The following is a 12,909-nucleotide window of genomic DNA, read 5'->3' on the forward strand; positions in this document are numbered from 1 at the left end:
GCTACTTTGTAGAATCTCAAATATAAAGTATATTTTGATTTGTTTAACACTTTTTTGGTTACTACATGATTCCATATATGTTTTTTCACAGTTTTGATGTCTTCACTATTATTCTACATTGTAGATCATAGTTTTTTTTTATAAGAAAAACCCTAGAATGAGTAGGTGTGTCCAAACATTTTGACTGGTACTGTATATATTGCATTAAAATACAAAAACACAGTCATGGGAAGCACAAATAAATGATCTCTGTCCCTCTCTTTCTCCCTCGAGTGCGGTACCATAGACTACGGCTCCTACGTGAATCTGACAGAGAGGAACCTGCAGGATGCCCAGAAGTTCCTGCTGATGAATGAGGTGGTTCAGCCGGTCCAGCCTGTCCCTTACTTTATGGAGGATAATATCCGCTTCTCCCATGTAGCTGTGGACGTGGTGCAGGGCAAAGACATGCTGTTCCATATCATCTACCTGGCCACAGGTACATTTGGTGTGTGAGTGTGTGTGTGTGTGTGTGTGTGACTATCTGATTCCTAGCCCTTTGACTCTGCACATGGTGGAGTGATTCAGGAAGGTGAATGAAGGCATTAGATGTGAAGCTCTGAGGAGACATCAAAGCTTTCATTCAGCTGACATTAATGGGATTGCAATGAACTGCCATGTGTCCTCCATATGCAGCAGTACACACACACACACACACACACACACACACACACACACACACACACACACACACACACACACACACACACACACACACACACACACACACACACACACACACACACACACACACACAGAGGCACACAAGCTTACACACGCACACAACCTTGCACATCCAGCAGACTCACCCCCCCCCCGCCCCAGACACACACAACATCCTTTTCCACACACTCAATCCCTCACTGAGAGATGTTAAACACCATGAAATTGCAACCAGTCGCCTGTCAAGGGGAAGCATGGTGGTAATGAGAAAAACACAGGTACCGTATGTAACACAGCAACCAGACAGAGGACAGGAAGTATGTAACACAGCAACCAGACTGGAAGGCTTAACCTCATCTTACACTGCTGGATTTTACAGCCAAGCTCTGTCTCATTCTGTGCCCCTGTTATTTCTGTATCCCTCCTCCACCTGTTCTGCATCACTAGCCTTGGCGCATTTCTGTCTGTCTGACGGTCCTGCTAACAAAACATTGCTCCCATTGTGGTTGGGTGTATTCGTATGTGCATGAGTGAGTGAGTGAGTGTGTGTATCTCCACTCTCATTGTGTGTGGATGTGTGCTTATACGTGCGTGAGTGTGTCTGTGTGATCAATGCGGCAATGAGATCGGCGGGTTCACACAGAGCAAACAAGTTTCTGGATGCTAACCAGACCCTAATGAAAACATCTGAACCAGTGTCAGGCCATTAGCAATGGCTAGCATACATAGCTCATCACTGGCTATTGGCGCTCTAGTGCACTGCTCTGATTGGGACCATGCTCTGGTACCTGATTGTTTTACTAGAGGGCTGAACAACTAGGTAGTGTCGTACAATTTTTTTCCAACTTTTGGCTTTGTAAACCACACAAATCCTCTTTAATTCCTGTTTGTATAAAATGGACAAAACAAACTGTTTTTAGGCAGGATCAAGCCATGAACGCTAACACTATTGTAGCATGTTGAACCAAACTATTTCCAACATTTCTTTGCTTGTAGCTTTTAGTCAAGTGTAGTCATCAATTTCTGAGTATCTCGGATATCAGTTTCCCTACAGATCTATAAAACATCCACTGCTGCCGCAGTGAAAACTACTTCGGGGCAGGACTGTACTTTTGTATTTTACCACCTTGAAGCTTTGTGTTCGGGAATAGGAATTCAACTTTCTTAGATCTAATTACATTCCTCTCCCCACAGGGAATACATGTATAATTGACGATGTTTGCTTGAGTTGCCTCCAAATTCTGTATCTTATGCAATCACATGGGATGTTCCCATTCTTGCCAAGAATAAATGGAATTGAATGGAGGGAATCTGCATGAAACATTACAGTATTGGACCACAGAGGTCATCTGTTAAATGCTGACCTAATCTGTAAATCAAGACTTCCTATGATTGCAGTATAGCATGTCTTTAAACACTTTAAATTAGTGGATTTGGCTATTTCAGTCACATCCGTTGTTGACAGGTGTATAAAATCGAGCACACAGCCATGCATTCTCCATAGACAAAAATTGGCAGTAGAATGGCCTGATCAGCTCAGTAACTTTCAACATGGCACCGTCATAGGATACCATCTTTCCAACAAGTCAGTTAGACTAATTTCAGCCCTTCTAGAGCTGCCCCAGTCAACTGTAAGTGCTGATATTGTGAAGGGGAAACGTCTAGAAGCAACAACGGTTCAGCCGCAAAGTGATAAGCCACACAAGCTCACAGATTGGTATCGCAGAGTGCTGAAGCGCGTAGCCTGTAAAAAATGTTTTGTTCCGGGTTGCAACACTCACTACCGAGTTCCAAACTTCCTATGGAAGCAATGTCAGCACAAGAACTGTTCATCGGGAGCTTCATGAAATGGGTTTCCATGGCCGAGCAGCCTAATACACAAGCCTAATATCACCATACGCAATGCCAGGTGTCGGCTGGAGTGGTGTAAAGCTCGCCGCCATTGGACTCTGGAGAAGTGGAAATGAGTTATCTGGAGTGCTGAATCACGCTTCACCATCTGGCCGTCCGATGGACGAATCTGGGTTTAGCGGATGCCAGGAGAACGCTACCTGTTTGAATGCACAGTACCAACTGTTTGTTAGGGGTGGAATTATAGTCTGGGGCTATTTTTCATGGTTCAGGCCCCTTAGTTCCAGTGAAGGGAAATCACTACAGCATACAATGACATTCTGGATGATTCTGTGCTTCCAACTTTGTGGCAACAGTTTGGGGAAGGCCCTTTCCTGTTTCAGCATGACAATGCCCCAATGCACAAAGCGAGGTCCATACAGAAATGGTTTGTCGAGATCAGTGTGGAAGAGCTTGACTGGCCTGCAAAAAGCCCTGACCTCAACCCCACCGAACACCTTTTGGATGAATGGGAATGCCGACTGCGAGCCAGGAGGCCTAATCGCCCAACATCAGTGCCCGACCTCACTAATGCTCTTGTGGCTGAATGGAAGAAAGTCCAGGCAGCAATGTTCCATCATGTAGTGGATTGCCTCCCCAGAAGTGTGGAGGCTGTTATAGCATTTAAGGAAGGACCAACCCATATTAATGCATGAGATGTTTGATGAGCAGGTCTCCACATACTTTTGGTCATGTAGTGTACTTTTCCAGTGGGAATAAGCTATTGTAGTTGATTGGGGATGTTGCAACTTTGCCAAATGTGGAGTCAATGGTGACTTCCTCTCCCTCATCCACTCCCTTTGAAAAAGAAGAATACTGTTTAATACATATGAGACAGAAATGTTCCCTCTTTTTTTATCTACCCCCTTCTGCTACTCTCTCCTCTCCAGATTATGGAACCATCCGTAAGGTCCTGTCTCCTCTGAACCAGTCCATGGGCAGCTGTCTATTGGATGAGATTGAGTTGTTTCCGCCCAGGAGGAGACAACCAATCAGAAGCCTCCTGATCCTTCACAGCAGCAGTGAGCTGTATGTCGGGGTCAGAGACCAGGTCATCAAGATACCACTGATGAGATGCAACTTCCACAAGACCAGAGAGTGAGTAGTACACACAGACGTACACACACACACACACACACACACACACACACACACACACACACACACACACACACACACACACACACACACACGCAACCTCCTAAGTATCAAAGCTGTGCAATCCAGGTGACCAAGAATATGTTAGCCAACTGAGCTAAAGTCTAGACATTATTTTATGGAGCAAGTCACAAGTCTTCAGGTTTCAGATAATCTTGGTAACCCAGAAGTAAAATTATTTGTAATTTCCTGTTTTTCTTCTGTGGTGTATGCCGTTAACAATTGTGATTACCTTTGTGCAAAGGAAGGAAGCGAAGTGTCCTCCCGTGGAAATGGAAACGCTCAGCAAAACCCTTCCACTAATTTCACCTGTATTTATCTTAGTCAAACAGCACATTATCGTTTTGATGAATTTTTACAATATAGCCAATTTTGACTTTGTTGCTGTTGAATCTAGTGGAAACCGTTCATCATGGGCTTGAATAACATTGCACCAGCTTAAGCACCACCTTTGCTCAATCCTGATTCGTCTAAATAATCAATCACAAAAACCCAAAACCAGAAACTACTGCTGCTCGTAATCACATAATTATACGTGTGCCTTGACATATTCTCAACGTTTCATCTGTCCATGAGAATCTGTCCACCAGAGATTAGGTTTCAGACAAAGACCCACCCACAGACCCAGACACATACACTACTTCTCCACAACTGCATGTAGTTTCATAGTTGTTACAAGCTAATTACTTGTTAATTAATCCAATTATAGTGGGCCTGGCATGATGCCAATGTAATATAGTGTTGGTCTGCCTTCTTGTCCCCTCAGCTGCTGTGGCTATTATAGTGGGAGTATGTTAATGAGACATATTGAGTTTCTGACAGAGGCACCAGATCGTTCAGAGCAGAGGCCTGGATATGAACACAGTGCCAAGGATAACAGTAGACACGTGATTCACAGAGACATACTATGTATTAAATGGCACCCTATTCCCTATTTAGGGCACTACTTTTTGATAGGGCTCTGGTCAAAAGTAGTGCACTATATAGGGAACAGGGTGCCATTTTGAGCGCAATGCATGATTTACAAAGACTCCAATGAGGAGATTTGGAGAAACCACAGCAAATAGGTGAAAACAAATCTACAATTTTCATCTCACATAGACATAAGTTATTCTCTGGTTTAGATTTAGAGATGGAGGGTAACACCTGGGTCAGTAACACCTGAGTAGATTATAAACTGTTATTTTTTTCTCTTCTGACAGACGAGCGAGTGTGTGTCAGTACACAATCTATCACTATTATATTCAACAGACTATTACTATAGCTAATACCATCTGTCTGTGTCTCAAAGATGAGTGTAGGTTGTGACACGGCTCTCTTATTTGCATGACAGAAGAGAGACATCAGGTACTTTATTGTGCTGGAAACCTCTACGCCTCCTAAACAGAAACCTGGAAAAGCCAGAAGGGGATTGAGCTGGTATTAGACTGGTCCCATTACAAATCTGTACTGTGATAATAGTTTGTGATAGTCTTGCTTATTCCTAAAAAGTTTACAGATCAGAACATGACTGAGGACTAACCTTTTCACACCCTCTCGCCTTTTCTCTCATTAATTAATACATGAATCAATTAATCAGTCAATATGTCTCCTCTCTGTCAGGGCGTGTGTGGGGGCGAGGGACCCGTATTGTGGCTGGGACCTGGTGTTGAGGAAGTGCACCACACTGGAGGAGAGCGTCAGCATGAGCCAATGGGAACAGAGCATTACTAAGTGCCCTGTGAGTACCCAGAATGCACTGTACCACACACACACACACACACACACACACACACACACACACACACACACACACACACACACACACACACACACACACACACACACACACACACACACACACACACACACACACACAAAGAGAAATGCATTCTCTCCCCAGCAAAGCCTCAATCAATCTCCTCTGTCTTCGCGATCATTAGCTAATTCGCAACAGTTCGCCCCATTCATTCTGTCCACTCCCAATTCCGGGGGATTGATTTCACGGCGACCCCGCTTAATGAAGCGGTAATTGACATGTATCTGACAGACATCCATTCTGGAGCAGTGAACATTGGCAGTGTTGAGTGCTGGTCTAGTCTTGTATGTGGTTTCCCTGTTCAACAGGTTATTTGGCACTACTAGACAGCCCACTGCATTTGTTGGCGAACACCTACACCACACACACACACACACACACACACACACACACACACACACACACACACACACACACACACACACACACACACACACACACACACACACACCAAAGCATTACTTATTCAGAATCTTTAAAGTTCACCGACGGACCTAAGGGGCACTCTCTACTGATCAGAGAACACTGGCTGTCTCCTTCTGATGACATAATAGTCAACTAAAAGACAGTGAAGGTTACAGACACTATTACAGGTGTCGTGGCCTGTGCTCTGGTGTCGTGGCCTGTGCTCTGGTGTTGTCGCCTGTGCTCTGGTGTCGTGGCCTGTGCTCTGGTGTCGTGGCCTGTGCTCTGGTGTCGTGGCCTGTGCTCTGGTGTCGTGGCCTGTGCTCTGGTGTCGTCGCCTGTGCTCTGGTGTCGTCGCCTGTGCTCTGGTGTCGTCGCCTGTGCTCTGGTGTCGTCGCCTGTGCTTTGGTGTCGTCGCCTGTGCTTTGGTGTCGTCGCCTGTGCTCTGGTGTCGTGGCCTGTGCTCTGGTGTCGTGGCCTGTGCTCTGGTGTCGTGGCCTGTGCTCTGGTGTCGTGGCCTGTGCTCTGGTGTCGTGGCCTGTGCTCTGGTGTCGTGGCCTGTGCTCTGGTGTCGTGGCCTGTGCTCTGGTGTCGTGGCCTGTGCTCTGGGTGTGTCCTGGCCTGTGCTCTGGGCCTGTGCTCTGGGTGCTCTGGTGTCGTGGCCTGTGCTCTGGGTGTCGCCTGTGCTCTGTGTTCGCCTGTGGTGTCGTCGCCTGTGCTCTGGTGTCGTGGCCTGTGCTCTGGTGTTGTGGCCTGTGCTCTGGTGTCGTGGCCTGTGCTCTGGTGTCGTGGCCTGTGCTCTGGCCTGTGCTCTGGTGTCGTGGCCTGTGCTCTGGTGTCGTGGCCTGTGCTCTGGTGTCGTGGCCTGTGCTCTGGTGTCGTCGCCTGTGCTCTTGCTATTCTTAGCGCCTGTTATTTGCTCAGACACAACTGCCAAAGACAAGAAGGGAGCGTGTGTTTGCTTATGTAACCTTTATGTAGCCAGTTAAATCATTGGAAATGAGAATGAATTCTGTTCCAATAACGACCTGCTGGCCAGCGGAACAATGGAGTTCTGTGTTGCCCAGACAAACTGTGATCCATTTGGTTATTATTGTAGGACTTCCATGGCTATTACAACAGACTGACGTCTGGCAGTCCAAATGCACGTAACTGTTGGACAGGACTGGAATATTGGGGACAAAATGACTGCAAAGTCAATGACGCTTTTGTGAGGCTGCGTAGATTTATTTCCCATACATTACTATAATCGGCTTTTGGGATTAAAATGGTTTTCTTCAACATGGAACTGAACTTTCAGAGAACTTAGAGGAGGGATGAAGTCATACTGTATTTTACATGTTTTTGTGGTTAAGATCTGGATAGGATCTTGTTCCAAGGTGTAATGTGTACCACAGTGAGTTGGTAGAAAGGAGACGGCTCTACCAACCTATTCACAAAACCATCTGGTGTTTGGGACTGGACTCCCTGTGGAAATAAACAATATTGAAAAGAGGTGTGTTTTTGGTGAAGTAAAATAAATCTTAGTCACCATGCTCACCGAATGTGTCTTTTAGGCATTAAAAGTACAAATGGAACTGAAATAGAATGGAAGCATTCTGTTCCTTCCCCCTCTACAGCACATTTCAAACCCAAGAACAAAACAATGCACTTCATCTTATAAGTGAGAAACAATAGAAATGTCTGCTGATACAATTCCACTGAGGCCGTGAAATTATACATTATTATTGATGTGATGTTCCCTAGTGTATGTTCCCCACATTTTTTCACAGACAATTGTTTTATCTAGCTCCCCTTGCCACGGCAGCTAAATATCACTCTTTTGTCCATCCCTCTATTCTTACCTTTAATTTCATTAGCAGATTACACACTTCTTTATCAGTCCTACAATAAAAGAGGATGTTACTATCTTCTAATATATATGCAATACAGCTCTCTCTCTCTCTCTGCCTTTCTCAATTCAATTTAAGGGTTTTATTGGCATGGGAAACATTAGTTAACATTGCCAAAGCAAGTGAAATAGATAATAGACAAAGGTGAAATAAACCATAAAAATGAACCGTAACCAATACACTCACAAAAGTTCCAAAAGAATAAAGACATTTCAAATGTCATAGTATGACTATGTACAATGTTATAATGATGTGCAAATAGTTAAAGTACAAAAGGGAAAATAAATAAACATAAATATAGGTTGTATTTAGAATGATGTTTGTTCTTCACCGGTTGCCCGTTTGTTGTGCAAGGTTATGCTCACTGAGTTTGTACACCTTTCAAAGATTTCCTTCCTTTTGGGTCAGTCACAGTGGCCATGTATTCTACCACTGTGTACTCTCTGTTTAGGGCCAAATAGCATTCTAGTTTGCTCTGTTTTTTTCCGTAAATTCTTTCCAACGTGTCAAGTAATTATCTTTTTTATATTCTAATGATTTGGTTGGGTCTAATTGTGTTGCTGTCCTGGGGTTCTGTGGGGTGTGTGTGTGAACAGAGCCCCAGGACCAGCTTGCTTAAGGGGCTCTTCTCCAGGTGAATTTCTTTGAAGGTGATGGCTTTGTTGTTGTCCTTTTAGGTGGTTGTAGAATTTAACGTCTCTTTTCTGGATTTTGATAAATAGCGGGTATCGGCCTAATTCTGCTCTACATGCATTAGTCGTTGTTTTACGTTGTACACAGAGGATATTTTTGCAGAATTTTGCATACTTTCTGTCAATATGGCGTTTGTCCCATTTTGTGAATTATTGGTTGGTGAGTGGACCCCAGACTTCACAACCATAAAGGACAATGGATTCTATAACTGATTCAAATATTTTTAGCCAGATCCTAATTGGTATGTAGAATTTTATGTTGCTTTTTATGGCATAGAAGGCCCTTCTTGCCTTGTCTCTCAAATTGTTCACAGCTTTGTGGAAGTTACCTATGGTGTTTAGGTTGAGGTACAGTATGTATAGTGTCTTGTGTGCTCTCGGGCAACAGTGTCTAGATAGAATTTGTATTCGTGGTCCTGGGAACTGGACCTTTTTTGGAACACCATTATTTTTGTCTTACATAATCTGTCCAGAAGATCTAGGTGCTGCTGTAGGCCCTCCTTGGTTGGGGACAGAAGCACTAGATCATCAGCAAACAGTAGGCATTTTCTTGATTCTTTCCTTGGTCTTTTCTTTACATTTTTATTTTCTATGGTGGAGGGTTAGCGCACTGTTAGTTTAGTACCCATTGTTTGTTTTTTTAAGTTAGGGAAGAAGAGGACAGAGCTTTAGTTTCCTGGGGTTTTGAACAGTGTGGTGTACGCGATGGCTTCGCAGCCTAGCTCGGAAGAAACACTGCTGTTACAGCATGGATTCAGGTGTGTTCCTGAGATTGGAGTTAAGATGGATATTCTGCTCACGGTCGGCGAAAAGGTAGGAGCTGAATTTATACATTCTGCATCCAGAATGAACAAAGGTGGTTGTGTTCATAAAAATAGTGGGGTATGCTGATTGCTAGTGGAATATTTGTAAGAGATGTGTTGGTGCCGATTTCTCCTCTTTCGACTCCTTCGACTAGGGTGGTAGTTGCGAATCTGCCTCAGTTTATTACGGATGATCAGATATGGAAAGAGCCGAGTTGGTTTGGTAAGTTTGTTAGCATTTTTTGTGTACTATTGGCATGTTTTCAGAAGATGCCCTTAATTAAGCATGTTGTTTTGTTCCAGAGGCAAGTGTTCATGTTTCTGAATAACAATTAGCAACATTTAAATGTGCATTTAAAGTGAGGCATGGGGAGGGGCTCTACGCGGGGTTTGCCAGCACAGATAGTCTACGGTGCTTTGAGTGTGGGGATTTGGGACATAAGAGTGCCCACATAAAGCCCATAGACATGGTGAGGGTACAACCACCAGTGGGGGAAATCGAGGTCAACGTGCAGGGGCCATGAGACGCAGGCAGCAGAGGCTGGGCCTGGTCATGCTATAGATCAGGGGTGGGCAATTCCAGTCCTCGAGGGATTGATTGGTGTCACAGTTTTGCCCCAGCACCAGCTAACACAAATGTCATATTATGACTATGTACAATGTTATAATGATGTGCAAATAGTTAAAGTACAAAAGGGAAAATAAATAAACATAAATATAGGTTTTATTTAGAATGATGTTTGTTCTTCACCGGTTGCCCGTTTCTTGTGCAAGGTTATGCTCACTGAGTTTGTACACCTTTCAAAGATTTCCTTCCTTTTGGGTCAGTCACAGTGGTCATGTATTCATGTATACCTGACTCCAATAATGATCTAATCAAGGTCTTCAGTTTAGAATGCAATTTGCAATTTGCTGTGTTTGCTAGGGATAGAGAAAAAGTGTAACACCAATCATCAGGCCCTCGAGGACTGGAGTTGCCCTCCCCTGCTATAGATGGTGGTGTGGATTCGGCTGGGCCTAGTCATGCTAGAAATGGTGTAGATGAGGATGGGTCTAGTCAGGTTATAGATGGTGGTGTAGATGAGGCTGGTTCTAGTCAGGCTATGGATGGTGTTGTAGATGAGGCTGGGCCTAGTCAGGTTATGCAAGTGGATGAGGAGAGTAAAGTGGGGAAGGGCAAGTGGCTAGGGGTGGTGGAGGAGGTTGTCAAGCGTAAGAGGAAAAAGGGGGAGAAGAAAGGAGGTGGGAGGGGAGGGGAGAGGCTGGTGTGGTCAAAAGCACTAAGCATCCTTTGCCTGGTGTTGGGAGGAGGCTCTGAATTTAGAGAAAGGGCAGCTGGTCAGGATGGGAGATGGAGATGAGGAGGAGGAAGAGGAAGATGAGTCTGAGGAAGAGGACAATGAGGAGGCTTTTTTTCAGACTCCTCCACAATGGGTCCAGGGCTGACAGCCAGCCAGTTAGGCAGAGGGGTCAAAGTACACAGTGAGGTAACTGCCAAGGTTCCTGAATGAGACTAAAGGGAAAAAGGTTCATCTTGAAGCTTATTTTGCGATCCGGGAGATCAGTACAACATGCTATGAAAAATGGGGGGCATGGTGTCCTTTCACCCAGCAAACGTTTTAGGTTGAGGAAGTGGGTCACAACCATGCGTAAGGGTCTACCTTCAGATGCTTTTTAGATGAATAGTTCTTAACTGACACTGGGATTGTTTTAGCTTTACAATTGGTCTCTTTCTTTGCTGGCTTTTCTCCCACTTCTTATGGAGACTCTTCGGGTCGGCTCGCTTAATATAAATAGCGCCAGAGATGCGGGAAAGAGTCTGTTGGGTGAATATGTAAAACAAAAATAGTACAGGTTTTGTTTCTGCTGGAGACGCGGGACACCCATGGCGCAGCGGTCTAAGGCACTGCATCTCAGTGCTGGAGGCGCCACTACAGACACCCTGGTACGAATCCAGGCTGTATCACAACCAGCCGTGATTGGGAGTCCCATAGGGCGGAGCACAATTGGCCCAGTGTCATCCAGGTTTGGCCGGTGTATGCCATCATTGTAAATAAGAATATGTTCTTAAAAACCTCTTGTTGTTGGGGGGCAGTATTTTCATTTTTGGAAAAAAATCGTTCCCGTTTTAAACGGGATCTTTTGTCAGGAAAATATGCTAGAATATGCATATAATTGACAGCTTTGGATAGAAAACACTCTAACGTTTCCAAAACTGTAAAGATTTTGTCTGTGAGTATAACAGAACTGATGTTGCAGGCGAAAGCCTGAGACAAATCCAATCTGGAAGTGCCCCAGGTTTTGAAAGCGCTGCGTTCCAATGACTCCCTATTCAGCTGTGAATGTACCATCAACGAGCTTACGCTTTCTACGTATTCCCCAAGGTGTCTACAGCATTGTGACGTAGTTTTACGTATTTCTGTTGAAGAATAGCCGTAGGCGGCCACATTGCGTAAGTGGTCACATGGTGGCTCCGAGAGAGATTCTCGCGTAAAATACAGAGGAAGCCATTACTCCAATCGGTCCTAGTGAAAAACGAATTGTCCCAACGGATGTATTATCGATTAGATATTAGAAAAACACCTTATGGATGGATTCTAAACAACGTTTGCCATGTTTCTGTCGATATTATGGAGCTAATTTTGAATATTTTTTGGCGTTGTGGTGACCACAATTTCCGGGCGATTTCACAGACAAACGTGAAGAACAAACGGAGCTATTTCGCCTACAAAAATAATATTTTGGGAAAAAATGAAATTTGGCTCTCTACCTGGGAGTCTCATGAGTGAAAACATCCAAAGTTCATCAAAGGTAAACGATTTAATTTGATTGCTTTTCTGATTTCAGTGACAAGGTTGCCTGCTGCTAGCAAGGCATAATGCTATGCTAGGCTATGATAAATTTACACAAATGCTTGTCTAGCGTTGGCTGTAAAGCATATTTTGAAAATCTGAGATGACAGGGTGATTAACAAAAGGCTAAGCTGTGTTCCAATATATTTCACTTGTGATTTTCATGAATAGGAAGATTTTCTAGGAAGATGTATGTCCGTTAAATAAAGGTAAAATAAATAAAAAATGTTGTGAATGATGTCAATTGGGGGCTCTGATGGAAAGGGGCAAGTGTGCTGAGCCATGGAGAAAATGTTAGTGCAGGGGTGGCAGTCCTTTTTGCACCGGATCTGACTGTAAAAATGTGTTCCTCGAAGGAGGTGTGTAGGGGTAGACTACTTGTAGTAGAAGCAGAAATGAAAAACAGGGGTTTTGTCCTAATAAATGTGCATGCGCCTCACAAAGGGAGCGAGAGGGTGTCGTCTGGGTGTCTTAGAAAGGAAGTCTCACAGGTAACGCATGAGGAGATACTGGTGGTCGGCGGGGACTGGAATTGTACGATAGATTTTACGAAAGATAGAAATGGGGAGCAACATCATTCAGGCTCAGTGGGGGTGTTAAGCAACATCATTAAGCAGTTCGACCTGGTGGATGTTTAGAGATCTAGACATCACAAGACAGCATACATGGGTGAAGGTCTTTGGGACTAGGGTGAAAGTAGCCAGACAGAGCAATAGG

General features: G+C 44.3%; 1 protein-coding gene across 2 annotated transcripts in view; it reads left to right on the top strand.

Annotated features, from left to right (window-relative positions):
- sema5a (sema domain, seven thrombospondin repeats (type 1 and type 1-like), transmembrane domain (TM) and short cytoplasmic domain, (semaphorin) 5A) overlaps positions 1-12,909 on the top strand; it is a 209,735-nt gene that overhangs the window by 126,484 nt on the left and 70,342 nt on the right. For both annotated transcript variants that reach the window (XM_064949247.1, XM_064949248.1), the window contains exons 10-12: positions 274-478; positions 3,483-3,690; positions 5,353-5,470. In XM_064949247.1, the coding sequence (XP_064805319.1) occupies positions 274-478; positions 3,483-3,690; positions 5,353-5,470 (531 nt within the window). The remainder of the gene's footprint in view (positions 1-273; positions 479-3,482; positions 3,691-5,352; positions 5,471-12,909) is intronic.

Source organism: Oncorhynchus masou, chromosome 30 (genome assembly GCF_036934945.1).
Source record: "Oncorhynchus masou masou isolate Uvic2021 chromosome 30, UVic_Omas_1.1, whole genome shotgun sequence".
Taxonomy (NCBI): Eukaryota; Metazoa; Chordata; class Actinopteri; order Salmoniformes; family Salmonidae; genus Oncorhynchus; species Oncorhynchus masou.